Source organism: Gopherus evgoodei, chromosome 16 (assembly GCF_007399415.2).
Source record: "Gopherus evgoodei ecotype Sinaloan lineage chromosome 16, rGopEvg1_v1.p, whole genome shotgun sequence".
NCBI classification, from domain to species: domain Eukaryota; kingdom Metazoa; phylum Chordata; order Testudines; family Testudinidae; genus Gopherus; species Gopherus evgoodei.
The window spans coordinates 26,596,517-26,610,831 of record NC_044337.1 but is presented as its reverse complement, the minus strand read 5'-3'; the positions used below and the strand labels follow the sequence as shown (position 1 = coordinate 26,610,831).

At 40.8% G+C, this 14,315-nt stretch overlaps 1 protein-coding gene across 2 annotated transcripts in view; it reads right to left on the bottom strand.

Moving 5' to 3' along the window:
- The window catches only part of GARNL3 (GTPase activating Rap/RanGAP domain like 3), a 159,677-nt gene that overhangs the window by 52,121 nt on the left and 93,241 nt on the right, over window positions 1–14,315 (bottom strand). For both annotated transcript variants that reach the window (XM_030535650.1, XM_030535651.1), the window contains 3 exons: window positions 8,993–9,067; window positions 7,606–7,717; window positions 6,730–6,828 (listed from right to left, as the gene is read on the bottom strand). In XM_030535650.1, the coding sequence (XP_030391510.1) occupies window positions 6,730–6,828; window positions 7,606–7,717; window positions 8,993–9,067 (286 nt within the window). The remainder of the gene's footprint in view (window positions 1–6,729; window positions 6,829–7,605; window positions 7,718–8,992; window positions 9,068–14,315) is intronic.

Genomic DNA, 14,315 nt, shown 5'->3' with positions numbered 1-14,315 from the left:
GCATTAACAGGTGTGTTGTGAACAAGACACGAGAAGTCATTCTTCTGCTCTACTCTGCGCTGGTTAGGCCTCAACTGGAGTATTGTGTCCAGTTCTGGGCACTGCATTTCAAGAAAGATGTGGAGAAATTGGAGAGGGTCCAGAGAAGAGCAACGAGAATGATTAAACGTCTTGAGAACATGACCTATGAAGGAAGGCTGAAAGAATTGGGTTTATTTAGTTTGGAAAAGAGAAGACTGAGAGGGGACATGATAGCAGTTTTCAGGTATCTAAAAGGGTGTCATCAGGAAGAGGGAGAAAACTTGTTCACCTTAGCCTCTAAGGATAGAACAAGAAGCAATGGGCTTAAACTGCAGCATGGGAGATTTAGGCTGGACATTAGGAAAAAGTTCCTAACTGTCAGGGTAGTTAAAACACTGGAATAAATTGCACAGGGAGGTTGTAGAATCTCCATCTCTGGAGATATTTAAGAGTAGGTTAGATAAATGTCTATCAGGGATGGTCTAGACAGTATTTGGTCCTGCCATGACGGCAGGGGACTGGACTCAATGACCTCTCGAGGTCCCTTCCAGTCCTAGAGTCTATGAATCTATTTATGTGTCTCCACCAATGCTGACAAAGCTTCAAACACACCTCTTCCAGACCAGGGACAATGGAGACACATTAACCTTAACAACTGTACTTTGACTAGTCTATAAGTATGCTAAGGAGGCTATTGTAGCTGGGAGAGGCTACTTCCTCCTACTTGTCTGCAGTGGGCTGTTTGGAGAGTGGACAATTCCCAAACAAGACAAAAGAAACAGAGGTGACAAAGGATGGGTTAAAAAAATCCAAAAAAACTGGCAGAAGACTCATAGGGCCACTGGATGTTTTGGGCAGTACAAGGAAGACGGGTGGACAGGCCAAGGTCAAGGAAGATGAGCTAGGGAAAGAAGGCTTTATGTTTCAGAAGACAAGCCAGGCTTTGCAGCATAAGGATCCTGGAACTAGGCAAATAAAAAGCTTGACTGTCTACCAAAAACATATTGTTGCTGGGGGCAATGCCTGCCCAGTGACATTGTTAAATGGTCGCAGTATTCTAACCATGCAAATGTAGCTGTGGTGGGGCGACTGCCCCACCCCAGTAAAGAGGGGTTAAAAGCAGCCTGGGAGAGGCCTTCAACTGGGAAAGCTCGGCTGATTAAGGAAGCAGCTGCAGCTGTGACCAGCTCAATCAGCCCCCAGCTGGCCCTTAAAAGAGGGCAGTGGGCCAGGAGCTAAAAGGCACTCTCTCTAGCTGTTGAGAGAGAAGGACCTGGCTGCCTGGGAAGCTGAGAAGGGTATCCAGGGTGGAGCAGTGCTGAGGAAGGCCAGAGGGAGCTGGGGAGCTCCGGTCTAGCAAAGCCCCAGGCTACAGGCCTGGTTAAGGGCCCACAAAGCTGTACTGGGGCTGCAGAGAGGCAGCCCAGAGACAGGCAGAGGCAGCTGGTCCAAACCCCCGTGCCAAGGATGACTGGTTTACAGACTGCAGTCTGCCCCAGGGAGCATGGACTAGATAAGGACTGGCAGTAGCCACTGAGGCAAGGTGGGGATAGGGGGTTGGGGGTTCCCTTGGGTGAGGAGACACAAAGTGTGGGTTACTGCAGAAGGCAGAACTCCGAGAAAAGGGGCACCAGGGTCCGGGAGGGACACGGTGGCCAGTGGTAGGCAAAACACCGGCCTACAGAGGGTACACTGGGTTGGAAAGAGATAATTCCAGAGATGACCAGCAGGAGGCGCCGTGATGGTGAGTCATCACCCCCGCCCCGCTACAATAGCATAATCATTTGTCGTTTAAATAAAAATTAGAATGAATGGCCAAACGAGGTTCTACCTGTCTCTTACAAATAATCAGTTAAATTAATCTCATGGAAAAATGAGAACAATATAAGACCCTGTGGCACTTCAAATACAGATCAACTATTACTAACACCCCCTCTCCTGCCTTCTATCCAATTGTATTTGATCCCTATTTTTGGTTGGGCAACCTCAGAGTAAAACAAAACCTCCAAAAAAAACAAACATATTTCTATACCTAGACCTACAACTCAAAGTGCCTATGGCAAAATGATCCAATATATTTGATCACCGAACCAAGTTACCCCAGGGATAACAGCACAATCCCCTCCTAGAGGCCCTATACACAATGGAGTTTACGACCTCACTGTTGGATCAGGACATCCTGATGGTGCAGCTGCTATCAAGGGTTTTGTTTGTTCAACGATTAACAGTCCTACGTGATCTGAGTTCAGACCGGAGTAATCCATGTCAGTTTCTATCTATAACTGAGCCTTTTCTACTACAAAAGGACCAAAAAGGCAAGGCTTATATCTCAAAACAAGCCTTCCTTTATATTAGTGAAATCAACTTTAATAATAAGAACAACAAATAACCAAGCCCCTCCAAAAGGGTCAAATTGGGGTGGCAGAGCCAGATATCAATGCAAAAAGCCTAAACCCTGTACTTAGGGGTTCAACTCCCCTCTCTAACTATGAAAATGCTACCCTCTAGTTTAATATCCCCACTCATGTATATAATCCCAATCCAAATTGCTGTAGCAAAACTAAACTAAGTGATTGGACAGTAAATGGCAAATGAAATTTAATGTGGATAAATATAAAGTAATACACACTGGAAAAAATAACCCCAACTATACATACAACATGATGGGGGCTAATTTAGCTACAACTAATCAGGAAAGAGATCTTGGAGTCATCGTGGATAGTTCTCAGAAGACGGCCATGCAGTGTGCAGCGGCAGTCAAAGCAGCAAACAGGATGTTAGGAATCATTAAAAAGGAGATAGAGAATAAGACGGAAAATATATTATTGCCCTTATATAAATCCATGATATGCCCACATCCCAAATACTGCATACAGATGTGGTCTCCTCATCTCAAAAAAGATATACTGGCATTAGAAAAGGTTCAGAGAAGGGCAACTAAAATGATTAGGGTTTTGGAACGGGTACCATATGAGGAGAGATTAAAGAGGCTAGGACTTTTCAGCTTGGAAAAGAGGAGACTAAGGGGGGATATGATAGAGGTATATAAAATCATGAGTGGTGTGGAGAAAGTGAGTAAGGAAAAGTTATTTACTTGTTCCTATAATATAAGAACTAGGGGCCACCAAATGAAATTAATGGGCAGCAGGTTTAAAACAAATAAAAGGAAGTAGTTCTTCACACAGCGCACAATCAACCTGTGGAACTCCTTGCCTGAGGTGGTTGTGAAGGCTAGGACTGTAATAGGGTTTAAAAGAGGACTAGATAAATTCATGGAGGTTAAGTCCATTAATGGCTATTAGCCAGGACAGGTAAGGAATGGTGTCCCTAGACTCTGTTTGTCAGAGGGTGGAGATGGATGGCAGGAGAGAGAACACTTAATCATTACCTGTTAGGATCACTTCCCTGGGGGCACCTGGCATTGGCCACTGTCCGTAGACAGGATACTGGGCTGGATGGACCTTTGGTCTGACCCAGCATGGCCATTCTTATATTCTAGCTTTCTTCACCCTAGTTGAACGAAAAGACCTAGGATATACAACTACGAAAAGACATCGTAGGCTCATATGGACTACCAGAGTAGCAGATGGCGTAAAACTATTTATTAAAGAGCCAATCTATCCATTAAGATTATCCTTTGCACTATTCACCCTGGCCCCAATCCTAGCCCTCTTACTAGCCCTATCAATTTGACTCCCACTACCACTACCTTTTCCACTAGCCGACCTTAAATTTAGGCCTCCTATTCCTAATTTCCCCCTTCAGTTTCATAGTCTACTCCAACCTCTGATCAGAGTGAGCCTCAAACTCCAAATATGCCCTAATAGAGGCCTGACGAGTAGCAGCCCAAACCGTCTCATACAAAGTAACCCTCAGAATTTCTCTAATCGTATTTTCAGGAGCATTTAATATACAAACATTAGAACCACACAAGAACCAACATATCTTATCTCCTCTTCCTGACCACTAACAACATGATACACCTTCACACGAGCAGAAGCTAATCGAACACCATTCAACCTCATTGAGGGAGAATTTGAATTAGTATCAGGATACAATGTTGAATATGCCGCTGGTCCATTCACCTTATTCTTTTCTATCAGAATAAGCCAACATCCTAATAATAAATACCCTTACTGCTATCCTATTCCTCAACCCAGCCTCCCTTAACAACACACCTTAATTATTCTCCCTCTCATTAACATCAAAAGTCATACTACTTTCAGCAGAATTCCTATGAATCTGAGCCTCATACCCATGATTTCGATATGACCAACTAATGCATCTCCTATGAAAAAACGTCTTCCCAGTCACCTTAGCACTATGCCTTTGACATATATCAATACCAATTGCCTTCTCAGGACTGATTCTCAACCAGGGGTCTTCTCAGGACTCCTATCCATACCACAGGACATGTGCCTGAAATTAAAGGATCACCTTGATAGGGTGAATAAGAGGCTAAAATCCTCTTATTTCCTTAGAAAAACAGGATTTGAACCTATACTAGAGAGCGCAAAACTCCCCATATTTCCATTATACTATATCCTAGTAAAGTCATCTAACTAAGCTCTTGGGCTCATATCCCAAAAATGTTGGTTAAAATCCTTCTTCTACTAGTGAATCCACACACAAGGGTAATTATTACTTCAAGCCTAATTATAAGACCCCTACTTACAATCTGCAGCAATAATTGAATTCTAGCATGAACTGGACTAGAAATTGATGGCTAGCCATCATTCCACTAATTGCCCAACAAGACCATCCATGAGCAACTGAGGCTGCCACCAATACTTCTTAATTCAAACAACCACTTCAACACTAATCCTAGTCTCTAGCATTATTAATGCCTGAACACTAGGACAATAAAACATTACATAACTAACCAATGACATCTCATGCACAATTCTCACTGCATTCCTAGCTATCAAAGTAGGACTAGCTCCATTCCACTTCTGACTACCAGAATTACTACAAGGAACCACCACAACAAGTCCTAATCCTATCCACTTGACAAAAACTAGCCCATTATCCCTACTAGTAATAACTGCCCAATCCCTAAGCATACCCATCCTGTTAAACACTAGGGCTAACATCCACCCTAGTCAGCGGATGAGGCAGATTAAACCAAACCCAACTATACAACCATCACACCACTACCAAATTCAACTAACTATTCACAACAATGATGCCATAAAACTAACCAAAAACTTTATCTAGCCCCAATAATCATACTCTCCACTACTCTTCTTCCCATCATACCCACCCTATTAACTATCCTCTAGAAACTAACATTTTTTTAAATGTTGGCTAGTGTGAAATAGACTTTTCTGTACTGCTACTTTAACAGGAAGACGTGTGTGTCATTTTTATGGCAACAAAGACAACTGCTAGCTATACATTTAAAAACAAAGATTTCTTCTTGTCCTCAAGTACTCTTTTTTTCAACAGAGGAGAATGCTAATTGAAATAAAATTCACAATACCTAGGTCAATTTATGATGTCCTAAAGTTATATCAAAGTAAGATTAACATTAGAAATTCATTCAAATTCAACAGGATATGCTTCTAATATTCCTAAATGTTTATGACAGAGCACTACTAGAGTTTTACCTCTGTTAAATCCTAGCTGGTGTTAAACCTCTCTATGTACTTTCACAATATGGAAATACAATACTAAAGAGGCAACTGTGACTCTCTTATGCCTTTGAACTGTAGTGTCTGTTGGTAACTTTACATTTCTTTCATTAGGGTATAGTATAATGCAATCAGAGAATCACTTGTAGTATGAAACACTCTCCACTGTCTATATCAAATCCCCTTAATATTTATTTATTATAAATTATGGAGTGAAGAGCATGGTAAGAATTAAAAGCCGCTGTTACTACAGGCTTTCTTCTGATAATTGACAGAAACTAAGTAAATGTATACATTTCATGATATAGCTGAGTTAAATCAAAATGAGTTGTAGAAAAGCTACTGCCAAGAACTTGTTCCCACTTTAATATCTATTTAATTCTATAGAAAATATTTAACTTTGCAGTTTGGCAGATATTAAAACTACAGAAACTGAGACATTTCAACTCTTGAATTCACTTGTTTCCTGACCATTGCAACTGGAATGGAGGCCAATTCTAATAAGTCTTTAGGCCTGTAAACTAGGATGGTGACTCCTGCTCATTAAAGTCAGTAGGATTACTTGTGTTAATAAGGTAAGCAGGATTTGGTCCAAAAAGTTACAATACCAGCAACAAGCAGGAATTACTTAAAACTAAGAGGATTTCCCCATCAAAGGAAAAGTAGCTTCTGCTGTATGATAGATCTAGTGTTGCATATTCATACAGCTGGAAGCTCCAGTGATAAGTGAGAACAAAGTGATGTGTAAGTGTAACGCCAGTGTCTCATAACTTCAGTTATTGGTACATTGGCTTCCACCAGTACTGACTAATAAACTTGTTCACATACCATTGGATCAGAAATAGTCAAAGAAATTCATCTGGGTAGGGAAGCAAGAAGACAAGTGAAGGGGAGAGACCTGGGAATAAATACAGTAGAAATGGAAAAAAAACTTTTAAAAAGAGAATTATTGACAAAAAATGAAATAGCATTCTGAAAGGGCAAGTGCATAAACTGTTACCTTCTACTGAGCTATGAGTAAAGTAATAGTGTGCCAGCCACATTCATATTGGAACCAAGAGGTAAGGAATCCTACCTTTGTCTGCTCTGGTAATCAAAAGGTCCAAAGCTTCCAGCACATGCATCTGCTTCACCTGGAGAGTTTTATCAAATACTTGCACTGATGACTGGCCATCTAGAAAGGAAACATGACCCCCAATTAGAACACATTTTTGACACAACAATTTGCTGCCCAGTGATTTTAAAGCATCTTGTTTCTTGTAACAAAAATGTGGTTATTTTTCTGTGAAAATGAGGCATCTGGCATACTGCCACTTTAAATACAGTACCAAAGATGGCAGTTTCTTCTTAGAAGGAGTTACCACTGATATGAATCCCATAGCAAGAACAGAGCCTAAAAGGAACAGTTTTTGGAAAGTCTGAGAAAAATTGCTGAGAACCAACTACCCCCAATATCACATTCCTCAAAATCATGACTGCCATATATGGCATTCTAGGGAAGAGGCAAGAGTCACAAAATCAGTGCTAGGGAGGAAACAGGCTTGGATGACTACATAAATGGTACACAGCCACCTTTGGCCTTATGCTCAGTTGAAGAATCAAGGACTGTGAAGTACAAGCAGGTTGCATGGACACCTCTTGAGCTTGGATTTGGCTTAATAAAAAGTCCTCTCAGACAATCATGAAAAGAGCATCTGAAACCAATAAAATATTCAGAAGTCTGCATTAAAACAGAGCTCCCAAGATTATCTGATTTGCCTAGTTTTAGTGCAGAGCAAATTTTTGCAGCTAAGTTATAAAAGCCCTGACAATAAGGATATATAGTAACAGATGTGGACTTTAAACTATCTTAAGTAGTGAAGAGCTGCTAACATCCTCATAGGCACCACAGATTGAAACTGTCAGGTACAAAAATATTGACCTGTAAACAAATGCTGGATCATTCACTAACCGTCTATTAGCAGGACACCAACATCTGTAGAAACTAGCAAGGACTGGCCCCAAGAATCCGCACAAACAACTTCATGAGGAAAATTACTGCAGAAACAATGGGACTCCCACGGCTGTGAAACGACATAAGCAGTGTATAGTAAATACACTAGGAAATACAAAGTTTATCAACAGAGAAAATTTAAAGTACAATGTCTGAAAAGTAACTCATGGACATCTTTGGCAGGACAGAATGCTCAAAGCTGCACTTTTGGAGTTAAAAATATCAGACTGGTCTGTTTGCCAGGAGAGGCAAAAATTCTCTCAGTCAGTTTGGGAGGTTAATAAATATAAGCTACATTTGTGTGACTGGGGCACTGAATCTCCTTTTGGGAAAAAGGTCATATCTTGCAGGTGCAGGAAGAGACAGCACTTGGTATTCAGAATGTTCTTTCGCTTCAAGATAAACCATCTGGAGTAAATTTCCAGAAGTATGGGAGGTCAGCAGCTTGACTCTACTGAGTGTGACATGTAGCAGATAACCAGTCAAACACTTTGAAAACACCTCCTCTGCGTTTCTACTTCAGAAATAATGTTCAGATCCAGAATGTATGTTTACTAACATTCATATGGAATTTCCTTATGCTCTATGGTCCAGATTGTGGCATTTAGTCACTGGCATGTGCTAGTGGTGGTGCAAAGCTGCCCTTCCAAGTAGCTCCAGCAGGAATTATGCAGGGGAAGTGCACATGCTGTACCAGCACTTTAGATGACTCAACTTTCTCTACCGGACCAGCTTCATGGGCTGGTGCAGAAAGGTGCCAGACCATGGCACCACCTTCTCTCTAACCTCTTCAGGATGCTGTACGTCCCTGGGGCATAGACTGTGCAGTCCCTGCATTTCTCCAAGCACAGGGACTGCTTCTGCACCTGACCTCTGTGCAGGTGCACAGAGGTCAGGTGCAGAAGCAGTCCCTGTAGTGCTCCTTTCACTTTCCACTCCTGCATAGCCACACTATGGCCAGGAAAAATCTGGCCCTTTATTAGAAACAACAATGCAATTTGATTTTATTTGCATGAAGCAAAAGTTACACGTATCACATAAATGTACACAAAAATCAACTGGCATTTTCATTTACCTCTCCACCCAAACAAAAGTGGGATTGCTGAAATCAGCTTTAAGTTCAGAAATAGTTTCCATACCCATCCATTTACTGGGCCTTGTCTGCAGAACCATTTTGATATTATGCACCGATACATGGATCAATATGTCAATGTTTTCTCTTGTACTGAATCAAATTATATATACGCATTACAAGATTTGGAATGTAGTCCCATATTCAGTAGAACCTGGAAAGCCATAATTTTGAGCAAACTTTGCACATTATCGTGTATAAATGTCCACTCACCTCCTTTTTATAGAGGCTTGTGGTTGCTGAACTAGTTAGGGCATCTCCTCTCACAATGGTTTTCAGTTTCAGTGCCTTAAACAAGACAGATATTTCATTTAAAATGTGTTCTTAATTGGTAACACCATATCTATAAATAAATACTAAAGATATGGAGACTGACGATTGGGGAAGGGAGGGAAGCAATTTCAGACTATAATTACAATAGATCCAACTCTGAATTTCTGTGCCATATTACGTAATTTCTTTATAAGAAAACCAGCCATTCCATGTGTTTTGAACAGAGGTTAAACTGTTCAATAAGATGCTGGAAAATTATATGGTTTCAGACAATATATATCTGCTGTTGGCAAAAACAAAACTTAACATAGCAAATACATTAATGGAGAAAACCTTAAATAATAGCAAGTCCTCACATCCACAAATTAAGTCCATGAGCTAACTACACCCTTTACACCAGCTGAGAATCTGGTCCTATATAGTTAATGTCACATTTTTTAAAGTGAATTTCAAGACATTAAGTGACACTATTTGCACATTCTTGTGGAATGATATAACCCAAATTTGTCATGAACAGCATTATAAACCTTTCAAGATGCATGTCAACAGAAGCATGCTGATTTTGAAAAATACTTAGCTCATAATACAGAACACAATACCAGTGTTGCACAAAGTAGTAGTGAGAAGATGACAAATGAGAATCTGAATTAGTTTATCCTTCCACATTGTCAATGATTAGAAGAGCTTCACAATCAGATCAAAATCCAGTGTTTCAGTGCTGTACAGTCAAATGGAACCAACAGTGATTGAATAATGCATAAAAAGAAGAAAGCAAATTCCTCCTTATGGAATAATGTCTACATCAGAAGCAGGAAGCTTGCTAAACCATCAACAGGACACTGGATGATCGAGATGCTAAAGGAGCACTAAGGATGATAAGGCTATTGTGGAGAAACTAAATGAATTCTTTGCATCAGTCTTCAGGACTGAGGATGTGAGGGGGATACCCAAACCTGAACCATTCTTTTTAGGTAACAAATCTGAGGAACTGTCCCAGATTGAGGTGTCATTAGAGGAGGTTTTGCAACAAATTGATAAACTAAACAGTAATAAGTCATCAGGACCAGACGGTATTCACCCAAGAGTTCTGAAGGAACTCAAATGTGAAATTGCAGAACCGCTGTCATCTGTAACCTATCATCTAAATCAGCTTCTGTACCAAATGACTGGAGGATAGCTAATATGATGCCAATTTTTAAAAAGGGCTCCAAACGTGACTCTGGCAATTACAGGCCGGGTAAGTCTGACTTCAGTACCAGACAAACTGGTTGAAACTCTACTAAAATGCAAAACTGTCAGACACATAGATTAACATAATTTGTTGGGAAGAGTCAACATAGTTTTGTAGAGGGAAATCATGCCTCACCAATCTACTAGAATTCTTTGAGGAGGTCAACAAGCATGTGGACAAGGTGGATCCGGTGGATACAGCATATATAGATTTTCAGAAAGCCTTTGACAAGGTCCCTCACCAAAGGCTCTTAAGCGAAGTAAGCTGTCATAGGACAAGACGGAAAGTTCTGTCATGGATTGGTATCTGGCTAAAAGATAGGAAAAAAAGGATAGGAATAAATGGTCAGTTTTCAGAATGGAGAGAGGTAAATAATGGTGTCCCCCAAGTGTCTGTACTGGGACCAGTCCTATTCAACATATTCATAAATGATCTGGAAAAAGGGGTAAACAGTGAGGTGGCAAATTTGCAGATGATATAAAACTACTCAAGATAGGTAAGTGTCAGGTAGACGGCGAAGGACTACAAAAGGATCTCTCAAAACTAGGTGACTGGGCAACAAAATGGCAGATGAAATTCAGTGCTGATAAATGCAAAGTAATGCACATTGGAAAATGTGATCCCAACTATATATATAAAATCATGGGGATTAAGTTAACTGTTCACACTCAAGAAAAAGATCTTGGAGGCATTGTGGATAGTTCTCTGAAAACATCCATTCAATGTGCAGCGGCAGTCAAAAAAGTAAACAGAATGTCCAGTGGACATAGTGTACTTAGATTTCCAGAAAGCCTTTGACAAGGTCCCTCACCAAAGGCTCTTGCGTACATTAAGCTGTCATGGGATAAAAGGGAAGGTCCTTTTATGGACTGAGAACTGGCTAAAAGACAGGGAACAAAGGGTAGGAATTAATGGTAAATTCTCAGAATGGAGAGGGGTAACTAGTGGTGTTCCCCAAGGGTCAGTCCTAGGACCATTCCTATTCAATTTATTCATAAATGATCTAGAGAAAGGGGTAAACAGAGAGGTGGCAAAGTTTGCAGATGATACTAAACTGCTCAAGACAGGTAAGACCAAAGCAGATTGTGAAGAACTTCAAAAAGATCTCACAAAACTAAGTGATTGGGCAACAAAATGGCAAATGAAATTTAATGTGGATAAATGTAAAGTGATGCACATTGGAAAAAATAACCCCAACTATACATACAATATGATGGGGGCTAATTTAGCTACAACGAGTCAGGAAAAAGATCTTGGCATCATTGTGGATAGTTCTCTGAAGATGTCCATGCAGTGTGCAGAGGCGGTCAAAAAAGCAAACAAGATGTTAGGAATCATTAAAAAGGGGACAGAGAATAAGACTGAGAATATATTATTGCCCTTATATAAATCCATGGTACGCCCACATCTCGAATACTGTGTACAGATGTAGTCTCCTCACCTCAAAAAAGATATTCTAGCACTAGAAAAGGTTCAGAAAAGGGCAACTAAAATGATTAGGGGTTGGGAGAGGGTCCCATATGAGGAAAGATTAAAGAAGCTAGGCCTCTTCAGCTTGGAAAAGAGGAGACTAAGGAGGGATATGATAGAGGTATATAAAATCATGAGTGATGTTGAGAAAGTGGATAAGGAAAAGTTATTTACTTATTCCCATAATACAAGAACTAGGGGTCACCAAATGAAATTAATAGGTAGCAGGTTTAAAACAAATAAAAGGAAGTTCTTCATGCAGCGCATAGTCAACTTGTGGAACTCCTTGCCTGAGGAGGTTGTGAAGGCTGGAACTATAACAATGTTTAAAAGGGAACTGGATAAATTCATGGTGGCTAGGTCCATAAATGGCTATTAGCCAGGAAGGGTAAAGAATGGTGTCCCTAGCCTCTGTTCATCAGAGGATGGAGATGGATGGCAGGAGAGAGATCACTTGATCATTGCTTGTTAGCTTCACTCCCTCTGGGGCACCTGGCATTGGCCACTGTCGGTAGACAGATACTGGGCTAGATGCACCTTTGGTCTGTCCCAGTACGGCCATTCTTATGTTCTTAATGTTGGGAATCATTAAGAAAAGGATAGATAATAAAACAAAAAATATCATACTGCCTCTATATAAATCCATGGCACACCCACATCTTGAATACTGCATGCAGATGTGGTTGCCCTATCTCAAAAAAGATATATTGAATTGGAAAAGATTCAGAAAGGGGCAACAAGTTGATTAGGTATGGAACGGCTTCCATATGAGGAGAGATTAATAAGACTGGGACTTTTCAACTTGGAAAAGAGACGACAAAGGGGGAATATGGTATGGAGAAAGTAAATAAGAAAGTGTTATTTACTCCTTCTCATAACCCAATAACTGGGGGTCATCAAATGAAATTAATAGACAGCAGGTTTAAATATTTTTTAAAATATTATTTAAAATATTTTTTCACACCACGCAGTCAGTCTGTGGAACTCTTTGTCAGAGGATGTTGTGAAGGCCAAGACTATAACAGAGTTAAAAAAAGAACTAGATAAGGATTGGTCCATCAATGGCTATTAGTAGGGCCCTACCAAATTCACTATCCATTTTGGCCAATTTCACGACCATAGGATTTTAAAAATTGCAAATTTCATTATTTCAGTTATTCACATCTGAAATTTCATGGTGTTGTAACTGTAGGGGCCTGACTCAAAAAAAAGGAGTTGTGTGTGTGTGGGGGGGGGGTCACAAGGTTATTGTAGGAGGGGTTGCAGTACTTCTACCCTTACTTCTGCGTTGCTGGTGGCAGAGCTGCCTTCAGCGCTGAGCAGCTGGAGAGTGGCACCTGTTGGATGGGACCCCAGGTCTGAAGGCAGTGTCACCAGCACCAGCAGCGCAGAAGTAAGGATGTCATGGTATGGTATTACCACCCTTACTTCTGCGCTGCTGCCTGCAGAGCTGGGCCCTCAGTCAGTAGCCACCACTCTCTGGCTGCTCAGCTCTGAAGGCAGCAGTGCAAAAGTAAGGGTGGCATGGTATGGTATTGCCACCCTTACTTCTGTGCTGCGGCTGGCAGGGCACTCCCTTCAGAGCGGGGTACCAGCCAAAAGCCGCCACTCTCCGATACTGGGAGCTCCATCAAATAACCCTGTGACCCCCTTGCAACTCCCTTTTGGGTCACGCCCCCCAATTTGAGAAACGTTGGTCTCCCCTGTGAAATCTGTATAGTATAAGGTAAAAGCACACAAAAGAGCAGATTTCACAGTTCGTGGCATGTTTTTCATGGCTGTGAATTTGGTAGGGCTCTAGCTATTAGCCAGGTTGGGCAGGGATGGTGTCCCAAGCCTCTGTTTGCCAGAAGCTGGGAATGGGTGACAGGTGATGGATCACGTGATGATTACCTGTTCTGTTCATTCCCTCTGGAGTACCTGGCACTGGCCGCTGTTGGAAGATAGGATACTGGGCTAGATAGACCTTTGGTCTAACCCAGTATGGCTATTCTTATGTTCTTTACTTCCTCCTAAAAACTGATAGGAAAACTAATTCTTAGCAAGCACTGCAAGTAGCTAATTTATTTTGAGAGATGCCCAAATTCACAATACCTATACATACTTATACATCTTTGCTCTACTCTGCCTGAGTTGCACTATTGAGAACTTTGAACCTCAACTGAAGCCAAGGAAGTGAGCCAATTATTTCCAGACCAAAAAAAGGCTGCCTGTCATATTCTGGATTTATTTAAATCTTTGCTTCCTGCTAGTTTCACATATGCCTTGATTCATTCTTTCTCCGGAAACAAGTCCACAGTGGTATCTCAAAGTTATTATTCTTTTTTACTTAAATCAGCTTCCTTAATAACTCATCCTCTGATCATTATCCGTTCTGTGAATGTAATTCTGCTCAATTGCCTATTTAGCTGTACTTCCGTCATTTATATTATTGCCTAATTAATTAACTTATTGCTAGTGTAATTTTCTGTCCCAGCATTTGTCTTCACTACATTGTACGTCAATTTACTTTAAAAAATTAAAACAAAATCAGTAAATTGAATCTACATTTTTACACTATAA